The sequence below is a fragment of the Monomorium pharaonis genome, chromosome 2 (genome assembly GCF_013373865.1).
Source record: "Monomorium pharaonis isolate MP-MQ-018 chromosome 2, ASM1337386v2, whole genome shotgun sequence".
In the NCBI taxonomy this organism is placed as follows: domain Eukaryota; kingdom Metazoa; phylum Arthropoda; class Insecta; order Hymenoptera; family Formicidae; genus Monomorium; species Monomorium pharaonis.
Window position 1 is genome coordinate 26914142 of NC_050468.1, and position 20665 is coordinate 26934806.

Sequence of the window (20665 nt, forward strand, 5' to 3'; positions counted from 1 at the left end):
GTACGCTCGACGCGCGGAGTATCGCTGCAGTAGTAGACAAGAGGACCGAGACTCGCGGTAGCGTCGGAGCCGGCGCATGAAATTATATTCTTTTAAGCACGACCGAGAAATCGAATAGCAATTATTTCACAAAAATAGATATCAGAGTTATTTTCGTGCGCACGCGTTTGCCGTTTTACACGTGTATATAGACGCAGTCATGTCCTGCTTATATATGCACTATGCCTGTACCGCATGCATACGTAAATTCTTGTCGTAACTTCGGTCGTAAACTTACACGATGGCCTACTTCCAAATTTTACGGTTACCAAGCCTTCGTTTTTACCACGCCAAGCGGTTACAAACTCCCCGCATTACTTCTTTTTTCCCCTCGGTGTCTCTCGAATGTATGACGTTCCTCATCTAATCTAGAATTCGGACGGCAATTCGTACGAGATGCGCGAGGATCGCAACTATTTCACATTTTTCGTCATCCTCTACAGAAATCTCGAAATGTATTTGCATATTGATGTACAGAAGTAAACCATAGACCGAGGTCGTTTTTATATACGTTGAATTCACATACGTATCTAATAAACGGTGCTATATCGCGTTTCAGTTATCACGCTATTGTCTAACTTATTTATTATTGCGTTTTAATTGCTGTTACAAGAAAACTGAACTTTCCGCGCAAGTTCATTGCGTGTGTACTTCTGCTAACTACGAGCTGACCCTCTTGCCCGTTCGCTTCTCGGAACCACGGCTACGAGACACCCTGCGCGAGGAAGCCCCTGGGGCGTCCGAAGGGGATTGTTCTCGGTTTCCTCGTGTTTAACATCAGATACATACCATCCGTAAGTTATAATAAGAACAATAATAACACAGAATTAAAAGATGAACATTTTCTCCAAAGGATGATAAAACAATGTGTGGTTTTTTTGTTGAAATAGTAACGATTTTATATACATTGAAATAGTAGCGATTTTACATATAAATCGCCCGTCCAATTCTAAATTAAATAAAGAATGTTTACCTTCATATGACTAAAGAAATTCTCCTTATACATGGAGAGAAAAATTTGGATTCAGAAATCAAAAATAATTGTTAGATTATTAAAATAATTACGCAGGACGCTCAAGTGTATGATAAGTAATATTGTAAAAAGTTTCACTGTTTAAGAACCAGTTTGAGTGTTTCTACGTAATTATTTTAATGGTCCAACAAAATTATTTTTAAATTGATATCTAACTAAACTTTTAAATATTTTTGCAAAATCTCTAAACCGTTCTCTCTATGTATTCAAATTTCTCTGTGAAATATCAACTTCCTTTTTTGAATTGCAGCTGATTACAAGTTATGCGACATTAAATCACGAAGCTGCGCGTTATATAATATGAATTATGTGATAGAGACGTATTGCCTATTTGACGAACGAAACAATTAATATGTCCGCGTAATAAAGGACCACAAGCGACTCATTAGGTAATTACGTGCACTCGAACGTTGAGTACACCTTTCTAATCTCGTTGACTGCCTTTTGATGGTAAGAGATCGCGACCGGCGGTTGTTACGCGGAGGTAAGGTGATCGTTAAGATGTGGAAAACGCATCCATCGGAGTAGAAATAATGACAAATTTTCTCCGTGACATAATCGAGGGGCCAGCAATTTTGTAAGGGACACTTCCTCACAACGAAAACCATTACGACAGAAATAAGTTAACATTCATTATCAAAAATATTTTATAAATAGCATAACTTATTCAAATTACGTACAGATTTTTATATTGCGTTCTATACCAATATAACTTTTTCTCCAAGTTAATATTAAAGTATGTCAAAAGTACCTAATATTTATTTAATTAAATTATATACGAAGTATATTCAAACATATGTATATTCATATATATCGAGTGATTATATGAATTTCTCACGGCAGCTTCTCTTTGGCAAAATAACAAATAATAGCGATACGTTTCGCGGATGTGTTTCCTTCACTTTGGTCAGAAACTTCAGTTACCTTACACGGTCCCCTCGCTCACTTTACAACAGCGGCAGGTTATCTACCCGCGGGCGAGTCGATTCTTCTCTTTCTGCTCTGTGTACATCCGCACCTCGAGTTCGTTCCTCACCTGCACTCACCTGTCTTCCGCTCACTTTCCTTGCCCTACGTGGACACAGCGCTCTACTTTTGTTGCATTTAAACGATGCGACTCGCGCCGTGCCATATATATGAGTTTTCACGTCGTCTGCCAAACGCCATTTACCTCTTATACAGCCCCGTTAAAAGAAAGAAGGATCTTCCTCATCGCTTTCTTGGCATATATTTCATTCCTATCGCTCAATATCTTGTGTTTTTAACGGCTCGAAACAGATTATTATCTTAAAAAATAAGATGTGATATCTTAATTTCAGAGAGAATAAATAATTTCATAAAGAAAAAAATATATAACATGTTAAATGTACCTTACATTTCTCTCTGATTGAAACAAAGATCTCATTAAACTTTTTTTCCAATTAAAACATAGATCTCAGATTTTATCAATGGAATATCAAATTATTATGTTGCTAACTGACTACAGACAAAGCGTCTGATGCTTCAGGTTTCGGATATTTTCTCGTGGAAATATTTATCTAATCACTGTCCAAACTAAATTTCAAATGTATCGGCAGTATGTAAGTGTAGGTAGTATTAACGAATGAACACGTGAAAGATCGTTGAACTCGAGAGACGCTGACAGGACAGCGAATCCCCTCCTACCTTGCGGAAGACTGCCGAATATACAGAGTGTCCCAAAGCTATATATCTGTATAGCGAAGCTATATTGCATTTGTAACTGTATTGCATTTTTGATGAAATTTCAAATTGGCTTCTATTGCACATTTAGCTCAACGTTAACAAAAACAAATTTCCCTGAGCTGTATGTCAGGCGTACACACTGTTTAAAAATTTTCATATAGAATTTTGTAAAAAAAAAAAGTTCATTCAGCATTGCCTCTGCAAATATTTTTACGAGTTGTCACATCATCCTTCAAATATACTCATATATCTTTTTTTTACATACAGCGTGGAACAGTCCGCAGTTTTTACACTGCCAGGATCTTCCGCGATACACTCACGCTCGGTCATTAATGAGGGAAATTGATCAAGATGAAGTTTCCCACATCCGGGAGCTTTTCTTATAAATCTTCCTCCGCTTCGCATTTTCATTATATCCAATGTGCAACGTGTACCGGGCGTGTCGGCGTCGCACGCACGTATATGTATCCATATACCCTTCTATGTCGCTCGTGCCGGCGATATTGCGTTCGCGCTTATCACACCGAACCCATCCGCTTATGGCTGACAATATGACGGTGTAACAAAAAGGAAGAGTAATTCTAATATATTCCATGTAACAATTCTAATTATTATTTTAATGATCATAGCCTCAGAAACATGTACAACTCGGCAAAAGGCAACAGATACAGTAGATTCTTAACTTAATAAAGAAGACTCTCAGACTCAAAGAAGAAATTTGCTATTAAATTAAAAACAGGATATTTAAAACATAGATCCGTGTTTGCACCTTGCGAAATGCACTTGTGCATACGACGTTTTAATCTTGCGAACGTTTCGACCTGTTCATCTGATTCGCCGAATGTCACGTTCGCTTACGGAATGAAGAAGCGAAGATTCGACGGAGAACACGGTTTTGTCAACTAGACTTTGCGCAATGTGATCTGCTACATTCGCTTGCTGTATGCAATGCCATCGTAACTGGTCACTATAATCCGAGAAGGCTTCCTCGAATTCGTATAGAATGCCACTTACTTCTCGAGATATGGATCTCGCTGATGGAGTGCTGGCAAAACGATTTTTCTGTGTTCGTCATTTATAATGTAGACACATCCTTCATGCTCACACAGACCGTTAAGTCTAATTATTCGCAAATTAATAGTGTCAAAATAATATAATTTTCATTAAATCACTCGTATAATGTTGTAAACGCAGCGATTATTGAGTGTATATCGTAAAAAAATTTTGTTTAATCATAGTATAGGAAAAGGAACAAGCAAGTGGCACAGGATGGTACTTGCGAGATCACGTGATGTTTACAGCCACGAAATGCTTAGTTCAACACCTACATTTTTGCAATGGAATCAGATGCAAGATGTCCAGAAAATAACACGTATTTTCTTACGAAACCAGATCCAGATTGTTTAAACCAGAAATTACATATTTAAGATTCGTATTCTTCAATATCGACAAAAAGATATTCATCAGAGTATGTTGTATAGACTCAGTTACCTGATCTCAATAAACAATGCATAAGGAACTTTCCATGACAATATATAATAAAAATTATTTTCAATATTTGTTTATTTATTCCTCTCTACTTTTCTAAACATGTTATTGACGTGATCTGGTAAAATTTTTTCATGCTTGTACACGTTCATTGCATCATTAAAAAGGGAAGACGCTAACGTAAGAAAGACATTACTGTATTTTCGATGGATAAAGGAGTTCATTAATATGCAAGATAAACTTGATCAGACTCGGGGAAGAATCTAACATAGGCGACGCCAGCCAAAGTTAACATGCATATATATTCGATCGTTTAAAAGCCCGATATGGAGGATCGAATAAACGAGCGAATGCATAATGCGGGGAGTGACCCTTGATTACTGATCTTTCACCTATTTGGATCAAGTGTAAATTATTCATTAGGCTCCTCCGAAATTAATCAGCGGATTTATCGATCCTATCGCCTTCTTTGTTCGGAAGATCCAAGCGGAGGTATAACGGTTTTTATTCCACGCAGGAAGATTGACGAAGGTGACTTTTGATCCCGTAGTCCAATAAGATAGGCAACCGCGTATCGAGAGGCTCGATAATTTCACTGAGTGAGTTCTGTCAAGGAGAGATAGTGACAGACGCAGATGTACTTGGCGTCCAGATGTATCCGTGTACGGCGTGATACGCGCGCATTACGTGCTGCATATACACACGCGCGCATGCCGTGTATGGGTCCACCTGAGTGAGCAGACGAGTGAGTGAGCACGGAGGAGAAGGTGTCTCACATGGGTGCCTCTGTTCCCTGCAACACGAGTCCCACAGATGGGGGAGACATCCGGGCAGCTGACGTTCAAATGAAACTGACTGACTGACTTCGGCTTAACCGACTCCACATCCTCCTTCGATTAAGGAGAACTACGTCCGGAGAGACTGGAGAACGCCAGGACAGAGGGGGGGGGGATTTGTGTGCGCGCCATCAAATTATATTTCCTCGATATATGGCCGGCTAGAGCTCCTTAAGTATCCTTAAGTACTCCGCTGAATGGAAATAGCGTGGGAAAATAAGGACCGTTTATGATCTTCGCTTAGCTCCTGGTCGAAATTTCGATTCTATCGTTTTCCTCGTCGTTATAATTTGTAAGCGCGTGTTAAAGATTCACTTTATGAGAACTATGGAGCCCCTCGCGCTTAAGTACGAGTTCGTCTATGCTGAATCTTGCTCACATCTTAGCTTCAATAATTCTTCGTGGCACACATCGATTACAATGTCGAATCATTGTATTTTAATACGTTTTCGATTTTTCGTCGCTACTTTTATCTTATATTTTAAAGTCTCATTATCAATTTAGAAAATTTGATCTTGATATGTATTTTTCACTAAAAGCTGTAATCAGTAAATTAAGTATCGTTTCTTGAAGATCAAAAATCAATCGTCAGTCTTCGAGCAGTCGAGAGCACGTGATAATCGAGTTGCTGAGTGACGAAAGATCATCTTGCATCTATATTTTCCCTGACACTGGAAATCCGAGCGAATGTTTGTAACCTGAACGATGCTCCGCAGGTTGGCACTTGTGCGGTTGCTATAGTCTGATTAATCAGAGGAAAGATATATGTTGAAATCTGAAATTTGCCGAAAAGATTTTATACATCCTTTTAAACTTCTTAGGACACGAAATTTGCGTCACAGTTAAACGCAGGTTGTTATTTTTGCCCAATTTGTACGCGACAGTTCTTGTAACGTGACGGTGTTTGCCATTGTGATTAAAATTGTTTTAATGGCTCTTTGAAGCCACTGTGTACCACTTATGCATTCGGATCGATTGTGAGAATTGCAGCTTTCTCAATGTAAAATTAAAATAACAATACTTTATCAAGGAAATCAATGATTTTTCACGGCAATCTCAATCTACCCGCTTGCTGAACTTGTAATCAAAACGTCTTATCGTAATAACACCCTTGGTTAAGTGAAGTTTCATTGCCATGTAATAAGTCGTAATTAGTAATACGGTCGGCATGAAAAATTACTCGGGTTAAGCTTTCTCGTCGTGAAAACGGCGCCAGTATCGGGTTTATCCGTTAAAATTGCGTGGCATATACCTTATACGGCCACATGCGAGCACGCAATACCCCGACTTTCAGGAAACATAAAGGAGGGAAGATATCAATGAGACGAGCACGAGTCAACAATATTGCCTTAGTATCGCGCGCATGATCGTGTAATTCGTGTAAACCGATACGCGCGAGTTGAACGACTTGTAACCCTAAGCGTCGATCGAAAGTCATTTGTCTCCTTATGCATCTGATTTTGCTTATATTTAAAAAGAATGCCTGCGAATCGCATTCGTATTCGCGAATGATTATCGTCTCGTATGAAAGTCGATAAGAGCCCGAGAATGTCACGTTCAAGAGGGCCCGCACGCGAAATAGCTTTTTGGCATCGTCATCTATATAGCCCCAGTTGTCTTTGCTTAGCGCTCATTCGCACGTCGCATTCAATCGATAAGAATAATTGTATCCGTCTAGTCTAATGTAACAGAAAAATATTTCGATATTTTCGATTGCCCGCCATCAATATTCTTCGAATTAGCTCTAATCCTATTTTTTACTCCTTCTCAGGAGATATCCTCTAGACTTCTGGAAAGATCTGTCTCTTTCCCGGCTTTTCCATTCTGTCTCTCGTTCGGTACTTTCTCCGAGGTAGTCGCGAACAATTTTCGAACGGTTCTCCATTGTCCCTATCGAAAGGAACACTCGCCGGCCGCGCGCGCAGGATACCGTGGGGCACGACACGACGAGAGATGGTGCGCGCCATTTGTACGAGGGGAGGACAGAGGAAGTGGAGAGAAAAAAAAAAGAGAGATAGTGTACCCCAGGGATGGGGAGTAGCCCGCCAAGAGCGAGAAGGTGAAAGAGACAGAGCGTGAGGGGCCAGGCCGGAGAGGGAGAGAGACCCTGTCTGTGTGGGACTCGCGTGAGGGCGAGCGGGACCGAGCGAACGAGCGAGAGACAAAAGGGAGGGAACGGATAAGAGGAAGCGTGGGCACTCAGGTGTGACTCTCCCGCGGGTTCTCCTGTGCCTCTCCTTGCCAGCAGCAACAGATACGCGCGCGCGGACCTTGGTCTCTCTCTCTCCCCGCTCGCTCGCTTGCGCGCGCGCGCGTCCGGAAGTGCTCTTTATCTCTGTCGGTCTGTCCCCTTCGCCCGTACGCACACGGGCACGCACTACGCACGCGGGTGTCTGTCGCCGGTACGCGTAGTAACGTAACAACGTAACTCACGAAATCGCTGAACCGTTCTCGCTCCTCGTTCTCTCGCGTGCCCCCTTTGCCAACCTTCTTAATAAAATTGCTCCGCAAACCACGCTCTCCGATAATTGCTCTTTGTTCGTTAAAGTTAATTCTTTGATTCGTGAGAGAAAACTTGCGCGACATAATCGTCAAATTTGTGTGTCAGCTGGTCGCTCCTTGCGAGTTAAAATCGCGGAGCGATTCTTTCGCGTCTCTCCGTCTGTCTTTTGGTCCGCGCCGTATTTTCTTAGCATACGTTTGGTTTCCTCGGGCAGCAGGAGGGATCCGCAGAGTCAGATGAAGAATCTTTCGTCATGAACTTTAAACATAATCGCATTTAACTTTTTTTTTGGCGGGATTGTATTCGCGTGATCAAATCTAATGAATCTGCGGACAAAAGACGGTGCGCCGTCTACACACTAGACATCTGAAATTCATGTTGATAAGAAATGATAATAAAATAATAATTTTATCTTTTAGAGCACGTGTAACTTTTGATACATAATTGCTGGATTTAATAAGAGCAGTCAAAACATTTCGTGCTGATATCGACGACTTAGATAAAAGTCTTCATCGAGTCTTTATCGGGACACATTTCTGCCAAGGACACAATAAACATATGTATGTATTTATAATTGTTTTCTATACTACGTTTGCCTATGATTCAGCGCGTTTCCTTTATCGCTTCCTCGTTTTCAGATTATTTATAAAAAAAAAAGGCTGTTTATCAAGGGTTTGTCTCACCGCGATATCAGATAATCGACGTGCCACCCTTCATTTCGTATCCCGGACATCGACTCAACAAAATTTCCTGGCGTACTCGTATAATGGACACGACGGTTAACGGCGGGTGTGCGTAGCAGGTGGTGTTGGGTATATACCAATACCGAGATAGTGTACGATACGGATATATCTAGTCGCAAACGGCTTTGCAATATTCAAAAAAAAAAGAAAACAATATTAGAACTGGTAAAAAGCATCCCATTTCCATCAAAATTCTATACACAAAGTATTCGCGTGATCTTCTTCATAAAAAAGAACTGCTTATATTCAGAATTAAAAGAGATTTAAAATATGCAACATTTAATATTGCAACATTAAACATGAAACCTTCAACATAATTAGTAACATAAGAGTATCTATGCACAGTTTTACATAATTATAAGGAAAAAAGGGAAAACCTTGTGGAAAAAGACGCGAAAGATGAACGTAAAGATGACGACGGAATAAGAAGAAAAAGAGAAATGTGAGGATAGATAAGATGAACATAGGCAAAAGCGTAGCACAATCGTGATCCGACGAGAAGAACCGTCGTGATAATATTCATGCAATTTTAAGGAACTTCCGCTCGTTTCGTTTTATGTGCAAATAGTAAAGGGCGTGCGCAAAAAAAAAAAAGAGATCGTATCAATTTTGTTTATGGATCTCCTTGACGATGCGATGATGAAAGAAAACGTAGGAAGCAACAAAAAAAAAAAGTATCACGCGCGAGAGCGAAATGAGTGGTACGGCGGAATAGTCGCTCTTCCCCGGTTGGACGCTAATCGGATGAAGAGATCAGCACGCTGGACAAGCTTCCCGGCTCTATATGACTGTGGCTAGCTGCTGCTAGTCATATAACGCACGATACAAAAGCGCTTAATTTAATTGTTTAGATATTCGCTCTTATAATCACCATCACTCGCGCGCGAAAGAAGCTGCGCGCCACTGTTAAGTTAATGAAAATCTGGAACGAGTAAATCTAAATACGTTCAGTCGATCGTTTAAACTCTCTCCGCGATGTTATTACGATACGATACACTGCACACTTTGCAATTTTTTTCCGAATAATCGAAATTGCGAATAATAACTTTGCAGAGTGCGTTTCTTAAAAGTCATTATTAATGTGTGCGTTGGAAGTAACGAGACGCTCTTATGTTTAAAATACTTGATTCCGTGACAAATTATTTTGTGAAATAACAATACGTCAGATAATTGTTCGACCGACAGATTAGTTTCTAAAAGGAAAATGACATAATAATCAGTCGGCGCAAATTGTTGCTTTCCGGGCGCATAATGCATCTCCACGCATAGGATTAAAATAAAACGAGTTGCTAAATTGTTGCATTCCTTCTCGGTAAGCCACGATTACATCTCCGGCGTTACCACGACCGGGGAACGAGGGGCGGATCGCGCGCGAGAGAGACGAGGGGACTAAAATAATTACGGGAAACCGAGGTTTAGAGAGCACCGAAGAGGAAAGGGAGCGAGAAGAGACGCGAGAGAAGACAACGAGGGGCGGCGCGCAGCGGAGGAGAGACGACAAGAGATTCCGGAGAAGCAATGCTAATTCCTGGCTCGGAGCCTCCGTCAGTCGGGAGCCTCCGAGAGGTTTCTCACCTTCTACGGTTTCCCTCCTCCAGTCTACGTAAGGGCCACTCGTCCGTCGCTCATCGGGGATGACTTCGCTAGGCACGACGTGTCGACTTCCGACTCAACTGATTGATTTTTCAGTAGAATTTCATATTTTCATTATATTATTTATTTAAAAAATGTATTTATTTATTGTTTTGTTGATTTTAATTTTTTTAATTTTAATTTATTTTAATTAACATTATGTGTCTTTAGTGTATAATATTTAGAAAAAAGTCAGATCTACACAATTTAATGTTAAATAAAAAAAGAAAAACATAATACCAAAATATTACAAGTTTTACATGTATATTTATATAATAATTTATTTAAGTTAAAATAAAATAATATTTTTCAGTTGCTGTCATTCAGTAATAAAATAAAAACGTATAGTATCGTGTAGTATCATAAAATTTTAATTTTAATATTAAACATTTCCAAAGTTTGCGTTTTAATTGATCAATAGAACAAATATACATATATCATTTATTGATTTTACAATATAATTAATATAAATGTTTTTATTTAATCAAACATATATAGCGGACATTGGCCAAGATCATCATCCGTAGAAAATGTATGACACCTAGCGGATATTATACGAAGTATATAAGGCTTAACTGATAACTAATATATTATGTATTATTAAAATATAACATAAAATTTTGCATAATCTCTGCAAATTAATTTTTTATACCTATTACTAATCTTGAGTGATAATTGTGTAAAAGTTGCGCGTTTGCTCTCTGTACTAAAAATCCAAATTCAAATTTATCCATATACTTACAAGATTTTTAATTAATCACCTATCGGAAGGCAATGGTAAACCGGGAATATTTCATTGCTAATGATTAAAAATTGCCTCTTCTCTATTTCACATAATCGACTATCATAAAAAACATCCTATGTATATGTTCGACAATAGTCAAATTACAATTTCTGTGAAGAAATCAATATAATATTCATAAATTTTTATCTATTTTTTTAGCGGTTTGTCATTTAGCGAACAGTTACGATCGCAATGCGAGAAATGCTACATTCATCCACCCTGGCGAAGCAGAACGACCGTTACATCGTAAAGCCTACTGCATAGAAATTTACATAAGCACAGCGTCTCGACTAATGAAACACTCAAAATAAATTCTGCGCAACAATATGGTGGCTCGTGTTGAGCGTCCCATCGGACAAGGCACTTTTGTGTGGCTACGCCTATTACTGTTATGTCAATTTGAGTGCGACGGTCTCAAGTTCTGCCAGCCAACTTCTCTTCTGCATCAACGATCAAAGAAAGAAAACCACGCATGAGCGTCTCTCTAATATGCCCCTCGTTCGCGATCGTTCGGAAAGTTGTTGCGTATTTCTCGATAAAAGCACTTCCCGAACGCTCGAGTGAAATGTACTCATTTAGAACGGATTGCACCAGTCGTCAATTAGCGTTAATCGTGGTTAATTTTCCCTGCATACGTTACATGCATACAACTAGGTCCATGATTTAGCAAAGGATTAGGGAGTAGCTAATCAGAAAATTACTAAAGCTAATTAATAAATATATAGATTCTTTAATTTAATAATCGTCTGAGTGCTGCTTTTATGTCAAATCTTTGAACATTTAATTAATTTCTTTAGGTAAATCCTTTTTCACGTATTTATTAAAAATAAAAGCTTCGATAACGTAAATCAAGATTGTAATATATATCTATATATCCGTGCTTATAAAACTGATTAACTGATATTATACTGCCGGACCGCCTTTGTGTTATAACGTAAAAGAATCTCGAATTATTTCAAAATAATCGTTCGAAGATTTTCTGAACTCTCTTCTGAAATTTAGGAGGAAGATTGAGACGAATCATAATTCAGCGCTGTCCATGATTGACGGAAGCTATCAATACCGTAATGTTCAGGTACTAACCGGAAGTAAGATCCACGTGCATCGCGGAGCCGTCAGAGAGAAGGAGAAAGGAGACAAGGGACAGCTTTATACTTTCCTAACAAGCGACTCAATAAATCGATCACGTAAAAGAAACGTATACGCAACGGTTTTTTTTGCATATTCATGCACGGACATTAGTTTAAATGAATTCATTGGCAGTCTCGGATTTAACCCATTTTGTAGCCTTACGATTTAAAAGTTTTAGAAAAGCGAAACATATAAATATAATTTTTTATAGAATAACAATTGTCAAGGCAAATTTATTTAAATATTAAAAACCTTTCTTCGGACTAAGCAAAGCTGTTTAATTAAATTTAATAAAATCCATATTAAAAGCGTATGACCATGCTTTGAGTTATGAACGCAAATGATTCGAACTGTAATGTTTCGTTGAATCAGCATTGCGGGAAGATCGAAGATAATGAGTCAACTGTCCTATAAAAATAACCTCTTATTTTTATATTTAAAAAACTATCTCCTAAGACACGCATTAAGACGATCGATTTGATCTGACCGCGTGTTCCCTTTAACGAAAAGTATAATAATTCTGGACCTGTTAAAAGTCGCGTTATAAAGTGTTTTCCTCATTATTATCATCATCATCGTTATCGTCATCGTCATCATCAGCGTGGTCGTCGTCGTCGCTCACGACAATCCCCCTTTCTCGATGAGAAAGCTCAATAAAAAGCACCGGGTGGCGAACACGATCTCACCGCATCTAAAATCACCCGGCGGTCCTGGATTGGTGATTGTATTAATTCACTTGACGGAATACAGAATACGGGACGCAGGGTGTATACAGATGCCCGGGAGTTCGCGTGTGGATGTATTGTCTTCTCGGCTCCTTTCTCGCATTAGCATAAGAATTCAGCGTGTGCCTGATGCGCCTATCAATCGGATTTCCCCCTCCCCTCTCTCCCTTCCCTCCACCCCCTCCCCCTCTGCCTCCCCTCTGATGAATCAAGACTTAAATCTTGCACCATGATCAACCGGCAGTCCGAATGTCGAAACGTCGTCATCATCGATCGAAATCTGAAACACGTTGGCCCGTAAAACCGACAACTTTGGCCTCAAATGGCCGACACCTCGGAAAGTACAACGGCATTGCGACACGCGAGGATTGATCTTATCACGATTGGGACTCTTAATGGTCGCATTAACTGGCAAGATTCTGTCGGAATTGAATATCAGCGACGAAAAGATGTTCGAGCACGACCGGAAGACTGCAACGTACGCAGAAAGTTATTTATCTGTGACTTCATTAAAAAGTAACGAAGGCCTACGATAAACTTCAGTCGTCAATCATAAAACGTTAGACGACAATATCACAAATATTACCATACCACTTTACTTTAGATAGTATTTTTTAAACAAAAGCTATAAATAAAACTTTAAAAACACATGTATCTAAATTAGAAAGTATTTTCCATCGAGATAATATAGCAATTGTGTAATTAATGTTTTTGTATGTAAGAATTCACTGAAGCATTTCATTCGATATAAAACACTTTTTGTTATTTATACAAATATTTTATGCTGCTCCGTAAGACGTATCGTGTGTATATATCACGCGAATATATAAAAGTTAGATTAGATTTATTTTTAATAGATTTTAGAGCTGTTACTTATAACAATTTCGAATATTCGAAGATTCGGAAGAATTTAAAGTTTCGAAGCTTCAAACCTTCGAAACGAATTTCAAACTTCGAAGCTCCGAAGTTAAATTCGGACTTCAAAAGTTCGAAGCTTCAAAGTTTAAAGTTCGAATATTCGAAATTATCAAAAGTAATCACCGGTAGTAGATTTTATATAGAAAACCCATGTATGAATTATTTATATTGTTTTAATTATCTAGGCAGATCATGGTTTTTATCAGTATTAATACAATAATTAATTTCTGAGAAATAAAGGGATTTTAGAAGATCCTGTATCAGTATTGATAATTTTTCTTTATAAAATTATGAATAATTGACGACTTGAAGAATGTACTGTGTTTCTTATTTATATTTTATTAATTTAATTTAATGTTATTTTATTTTGTTTTATTCTCGTCCATATATTTTTATTATTTCTCTCAGACAACGAGCCTTTTCTTCTTGATCAATATATGATATAACCAAATATATCAATAAATTAAAATTAAATCTCTCTACCATGCAACAAGAAAATATAATTAAATGTCACATATAAGGTGTAAATGTGGCAATATTAAAATAACGTTACTCAAGCTGTAAATTAGCTAATGTAAGTTTTGTTTTTGAGATTAACACGGTAATTTTCGAGTTCTTTGTTGCACGAAGCGTCTACGTGATTGTCCAAATTAAGAGGTGAAGGTTAAAAAATCGAGAGGGCCGAGTCGTTTCGGGCGCGTCGAATGCGCGTCGCGAAGTCGAAGTGAGGAACGAAAAGATCGACGATCCGGTGGCTCCAGTCCCAAGAACAGAAATTGTTACGTGCTCGCTCCGGCAGCGTGATCCGAATGCTCATGCGAATGGCGATCGGCCGCGGTCATCCAGAGCCGAGAGGAGAGACTCACGAGAGTCCCGTAGCGTTACTCAAGCGCGGAGGAGCTTTCTTCGACGGACGCGCACACGCGCGTATGCGTATGTACACGCACACGTACGCAGTGCCGTAGTCGCGGTGAAAAAATATCCCGAATAACGTTACGTACTTATTGCAACTCTATTATGCGTGCAAACTGACAATTGCAATTTAGCGGCAATAATTTAAAAAAATCTGGAAGATAATAATTTATCTCGTATCGTCGAGAATGTTCTTTCTTTTTTTTTTTTTTTTGAGCTAAGCAAACCTTGTACATCGCGTTATAATGACAATGATTAATAACGGTCGAATTTTTATGTATTCTATTTAAAATTATCTACATGTTATGGTAATTTCATTGATTGAGGTTTTAAGAGACTGCCCGTGAGAATTAGAACGATCTTACGTAAGAAAATCATTTTTCACGGAGGCTCTTCAAGCCCGCGAGGGAGGCAGAAGGAGGCGATTTCGTGTTCGGGGCGCGAAAGCGGCTAATCACGTCGCTACGCACGTCAAAAGGCGATTGTCCGTCCACGCGGAAGCAGAGAGAGGCCCTCTGCATCTATCCCTCGATCACCTCTCGCTCGCAGGACACGTACTCGTCGTGTCCCCGTACACGTCCTCGCGTGTACGACGCGCACGGTATGTATCGCCGCGCCGCCGGTGCGTGTATGTACAATACGCGTGATGGTCTGCTCGCGGTGCGTGATGCCGAAACGGCCGACCGGGACCGCGATGTCGGGCGGGAATCTGCGCGCCGGCGATATCGAGGGCAGGCTTTCGCGAGGAATTTAAAGAGCAGATCGATCGTAATCTCCGGCACGCCCTCGGTCTTCTTCTCGAACGCGCCTGCTTTCGATCGCGTCGCTTCCAAGCTCGCTTCTCAAATTGCTCCGGATCGAATAGCCCACGCAAAGCACTATCGCGATCTATCCGCCAGTAAAAAATTGCTATGCCAGCAAAGAGACTGATTTGTTTTCACTCTTATTACGATTTCTCTATCAAAATTAGATGTTTTGTTCATCTTTCATTTTGGCATATAGAGGAACATTAATGTATTGTAATTAATAATTATAATGACATTAAAAACTAAAAGAAATATATTTTTTAATATTAATACATTTCCTGTAATGATTTTGGTCTTGTCTATATATATTCTCATTTATTTAGAAAACTTTTAAGAATTTAATATTATAGTTTAAGGAAAAAGAATTTATTATTTAATAAATCTTTGATTTTATAATCTTTGTATTTCTTTAGACTTCTAATTTTCTTAAACTGTTATACTTATCTTATTCTATTTACTGTTACAAATGAAAAAAGAAAGTCATATTGTAAAACAAACAATTGTAAATTACATATTGGTCATCGTTTTATTTCTGTTGTTTCTCCGATTTAATACTAATCATTTCAATTCTACGTAAGAGATTGTGTGATTAAATTACGTCTTTTTCACACAGAAAAAGGTTTAAATGGTTTTGACAAACAATGTGTTTTGGATTAACCAAGTTCCACGAGTACGAGCTAGCTATTGATCGCGAGATATCATACGTTGAAACGTACGACGATGTCCTTTCGCTTAATGCATGGGTATTTAATACGTTCTACTCACCAAAGACGTAGACGCTTTTATAAATGCGACTGGCATTGCCTGTAGATGAGACCGCCGAATATGGATGGCAGCCGAAGATGACCGGGAGCGATGAGACTGCTTAGCGAATAAGGACGTGACGTAGCCGCAGCTTGACCTATAAGGCAAACGGATTTGCTGTTAATAGTCAATATGCATTAGACAAACAATGAGCGGATCTTCGGGCCGCACACGATGCCAACTTTTTCTCTGCCAACTTTTTTCTGCGACGTTGCAAAGATTTTAAGCGGCGAAAACTATATTTACAATTATAAACGTTATTGGAAACTGCTTGAGATAGCAATTATATATACATGTATAATTGTATATACACACATATATATGTGTATATACACGTATATATAATTGCTCTCACGAATAAAAGACGGAGCAAATGATAATCATTTAACTTCGGTCATATCTTTTTATATATAAATTTTGTATATATACTTGTTTGATTTATATTTATTATAAACGTGAAAGTTTAAAAAGTAAAAGTATTATACTTTTTATTTAAATAACAATGTAATTTATTCTACTAACTAAAATTTACAGTTGCCTTCTCTCTGACTTTTATTTTTGCATCACATATACTTTATTTATATATTTCTTATTTTTATATCTAGATTATACTTACAATACCTTTGTTTTAAAACCTTTGATAAATAAAACAAGATGTTAAATAAAAAAAACATATATTTTTGAGTTTTTATTTAAAATAAAGATATTGTAAGTACAATCTAGATATAAAAATAAGAAATATAAATAAAGTATATATGTGATGCAAAAATAGAAGTCAGAGAGAAGGCAACTATAAATTTTAGTTGGTAGAATAAATTACATTGTTACGTAAATAAAAAATATAATACTTTTACTTTTTAAACTTTCACGCTTATAATAAATATAAATCAAACAAGATATATACAAAATTTATATGTTATGTATAAAAAGAAAAAGATATGACCGAAGTTAAATGATTATCATTTGCTCCGTCTTTTATTCGTGCCATTAAAGTTTCAGACAAATTATGGATGTCACATGTGTAATGATCTCTAACCAATTAAATAACCCACATTAAATAGTCAATGAAACAATAATTAAGGAATTTTTAGGAAAATTTAACAGAAAATTCTAATTGAGCATGATTTTAGACACAGACACATCGAGTTCAGACACAAAAATTAAAGATGACAATCATAAAATAAAATATTCCAAGGTAAATATATAATTGGTCTTCCATCGATTCCTAATTAACCAAGTGGTCAATCTTTTCAGTTCTGATACTAATTATTATTATTTTTTCGAAAATGTTTGCATTTGATTATTCAATTAGAATTTATATTTTTCATACATTTGTTATAAGTAATTTAAAAACTAATTAATAACTAATTAATTAATGCTTTTATATATATATACATATATGATTCTTTATATTTATTTCAGACCAAGGCCTTATACGTCGGCATAATGTGTTTTGCTACTAATTGTCTAAGCTCGGTCACTCTGGAAGCTAATTCACGTAGTCCATTTCGTTCTATCTCACCAGTGAGACCTGCGGTTTTTAATAATTTATTCCGCCGAAATTACAGTAACTAAGATTCAGCCTAACACAATTAATTAGCATGAGCACGATAACATATGGAGAATAATTTCTTGTTTAACACAGATTTGAGAATTAAGGTAATGGTGGGGGATATACTTGCAGCGTTAGTATCAACGACAATGCTAACAATCGGCGATATGTATGGAATACCGTATCTTTATTTGCCATGGCTAGTCAATACCATCAGAGGAATGGCTCTTTACGAAGGACCGGCTCTTTTCGGATTGGCATATACCGTGTTACCCAATGCGAACTTGTTTACAGGATTATTTATGTTTACAACACTGCTTTTGTGTGGTAAGAAACTCAACTATGTGCAGTTGAGAATAAAGCTTCAGATAAAAATTTCATTTACAGATGTATTACAAATAATTCGATATAATTGAGAAATTTTATCGGAAGCTTTTGATTGAAGCTTATACTTCTAACATTATAAATTATAAATATATTTCTAACATTAATGCAATAATAACATTATAGTAACATTATAGTATTCAGCAGCAGGTATAAAATATTAAATATAAAAACATTTTTCTAAAAATTTTCATTTTGTAAAAATGTATAATTTAGATTAAACAATTTTAAAACCATATACCGGTTCAAACAATTTATGATCAAGTTGTAAAAACAATTTGTAATTATAATTAAATTTTATTTTTTAGTAGAAGAAGTGTGTATCTGGAAAGATGTTTTCGTGAATTTTGAACGTTGCTGGACAAAATATAATAAAAATAAAAAACTGAAAGAGAATACGAAATCGTCAGAGGTGACAAATAGAAAATTATGCAACGAAATTAAAGAAAGCAAAAATATTATCGATGAAAATATAGTTTTACAAAAATTAACGACAGACCAGCAAGATTCTACTCATTTCAATGAATCTAACGATCAGAATATTAATGAGTCCGTCGCAAAGACTATGGAAAATAATGAATCGATTAAAAATTGTTATAGCAAAAGCCCAGTTACAGAAGTCACTGGCTAGATCAATAAATCAATAATTCTGAAATAAATTAAAAAATTAAATTAAAATAAAAAATAACAGTCATAAAATTTTAAAAAGCCAAATAAATATAACATTAATAGTGCAATATAGAAGCAAAATTAAATTAATTTTAATTCCCTCCGCTCGACTTTTGCGATAAAATAATGATTGTTGTAAAATACATTTGAAAAATTAATAAATTATTAAAGAGGGAAGAGAATAACGATGTAATGACAATTAGATTCGTATTTTACAATCTCAGTTAACTTTAAATACAAGATGCCTATAAATGCGTATAAGTTCCTATCTCCTATATTTCGGAAATGATTCAAAATTATAAAAAACCGCGAAATATATGTATTCGATCATTTTGAGAAGTTACTCTTTTAGAAGGGGAGGGTGGGGAAGAATAAGGTAGCTCCTGCTATATAATTGTTTAATTACTCTAATATAAAACTCTCGAATTCTATCAAAATTTTATTTAAAAATTATTAAAACTAAAATTTTATTAAAATTATTTCAACGTCACAAAACGTAATTATTGTTACTTATAAAAGAATTTGAAATTTCAAAATATGTTATAATCACAAATGTACGATCAATCGAATTTCCGTTTCTTTCCTTCTTCAATATTGCATTGTACTTTTTGGGGGCATTACTTTTTTTCATAACTTTTCGTCGTTTCTTAATAATTACAAAAGTTATGGAATACAATTTTCGTAAATGGCGCACAGCAACGACCTCTACTGCGCATACATCATTTCACGATTACGTCGAGCGAATATCGTAGGAAAGCAACTCGATGATAACTCAGCAAGAGGAAAAATAGAGGAGAGAAATGATTGTTACGACATACCGATGAATCGTTGCAACAACCGTTCGTCCAGTGATTCACACGGCACTCCCGACACACGATTCGCACGTCACGGTTGACGTTGAAACGGCTGAGACCCTCGCTCGGGAGATCCTAGACCTAAATCCGCGTCCGATTACGAGAATTTGTTTTCCGGGCATGACTAGGAATTTATCGCGGACGCTTGCGTCTTTCTGAGAATTATTAGGGAAAAAAGAGCTGTCCCCTTTTCGTTCTCTTTCTCTCCCTCTCTCTACCTCTAACAGTTTTAATCAACGCCAACCGTGAGACGTACACGAAGCAACATTGGCGCTGGGCGACAACGATCGCGACGATCGATCAACGGACGGATATTGATTCACGTGACACGCGCACTCGGTCTCTATTATTTCGTTCGGCACGTGTCAGTGTTTTATTGGGTTTTTTTTTTTTTTTTCATTTGTACGCGAATACTTACGTATGCATACGTACACAAACGCGAGGCGATCTCGCTTGGCGACCCCGGGAGTTCGACGCGGCGGGAAACAACGTTCGCGCATGCGCGCGAACCGAATATACCGCTGTCGCGGTACTCTTTATTCGTTACCTTCGACAAATTGTCCGGCGATCGTGATTCGATGGGGTCGAGTGTTCATGCGACAGCGATTTTACAGTCTTACGACGTGAATGTGACGTTCGTCTAGGGAACGGTTATTTTCCAACGCCAGGATGAACGGGAGAGGTGAAACGTTTTCCTTCAAAACTCGTCACGACGTAGCGCGAGACAAATCTACTCTCCGCATGCGCATAGTATTCAGAGAATCATAGAACACGAAAGAATCTAGAGATTCCAGCACGTGAAAAAAAAGAGCAATCAAATATTGATCTTATTTACTACTCAAATACTATTGTAAAATACAAAATTGAAGAATTAAAGAAATTATTAAGAAATATATTATTAGAATAAAAGCAGCCTATAAACAATAATATTTTAATTTTAAGATTAGTAGATTCTGCATGTTATACGGAGAATAACTTGTTTTTTCTTTTACAATTTAATGTAATTTATTAATATTATTATTAATATATTTGTATATATTACATATATTGTATAATATATTTAACAAAATACGTTTTCTGAAAACCGACAGTTGTATTTATTGTTGGATAATTTCTATTCAATCCTTGAGATGGCGTATATGTAGGAA

At 37.2% G+C, this 20665-nt stretch overlaps 2 protein-coding genes across 4 annotated transcripts in view; one reads left to right on the forward strand and one right to left on the reverse strand.

The window, feature by feature from the left end:
* The window catches only part of LOC105836406 (ras-responsive element-binding protein 1), a 110933-nt gene extending 90272 nt beyond the window's left edge, over positions 1 to 20661 (reverse strand). For 2 of the 3 annotated variants that reach the window (XM_036282373.1, XM_036282375.1), the window contains exons 1-2: positions 19482 to 19859; positions 16020 to 16155 (exon numbers count right to left, since the gene is read on the reverse strand). The gene's annotated coding sequence lies outside the window, so the exon portion shown is untranslated. Of the gene's footprint in view, positions 1 to 16019; positions 16156 to 19481; positions 19860 to 20064 lie in introns of those variants that run through there. The other variant, XM_036282374.1, reaches the window with a different exon arrangement.
* Positions 17014 to 18655, forward strand: LOC118644253. Its single transcript, XM_036282377.1, has 4 exons — positions 17014 to 17253; positions 17481 to 17625; positions 17704 to 17937; positions 18303 to 18655. Exons 1-4 carry the CDS (start codon positions 17179 to 17181, stop codon positions 18623 to 18625), a joined length of 777 nt encoding a protein of 258 aa, XP_036138270.1. The 5' UTR covers positions 17014 to 17178; the 3' UTR covers positions 18626 to 18655.
* Positions 20662 to 20665: the final 4 nt, after the last annotated feature.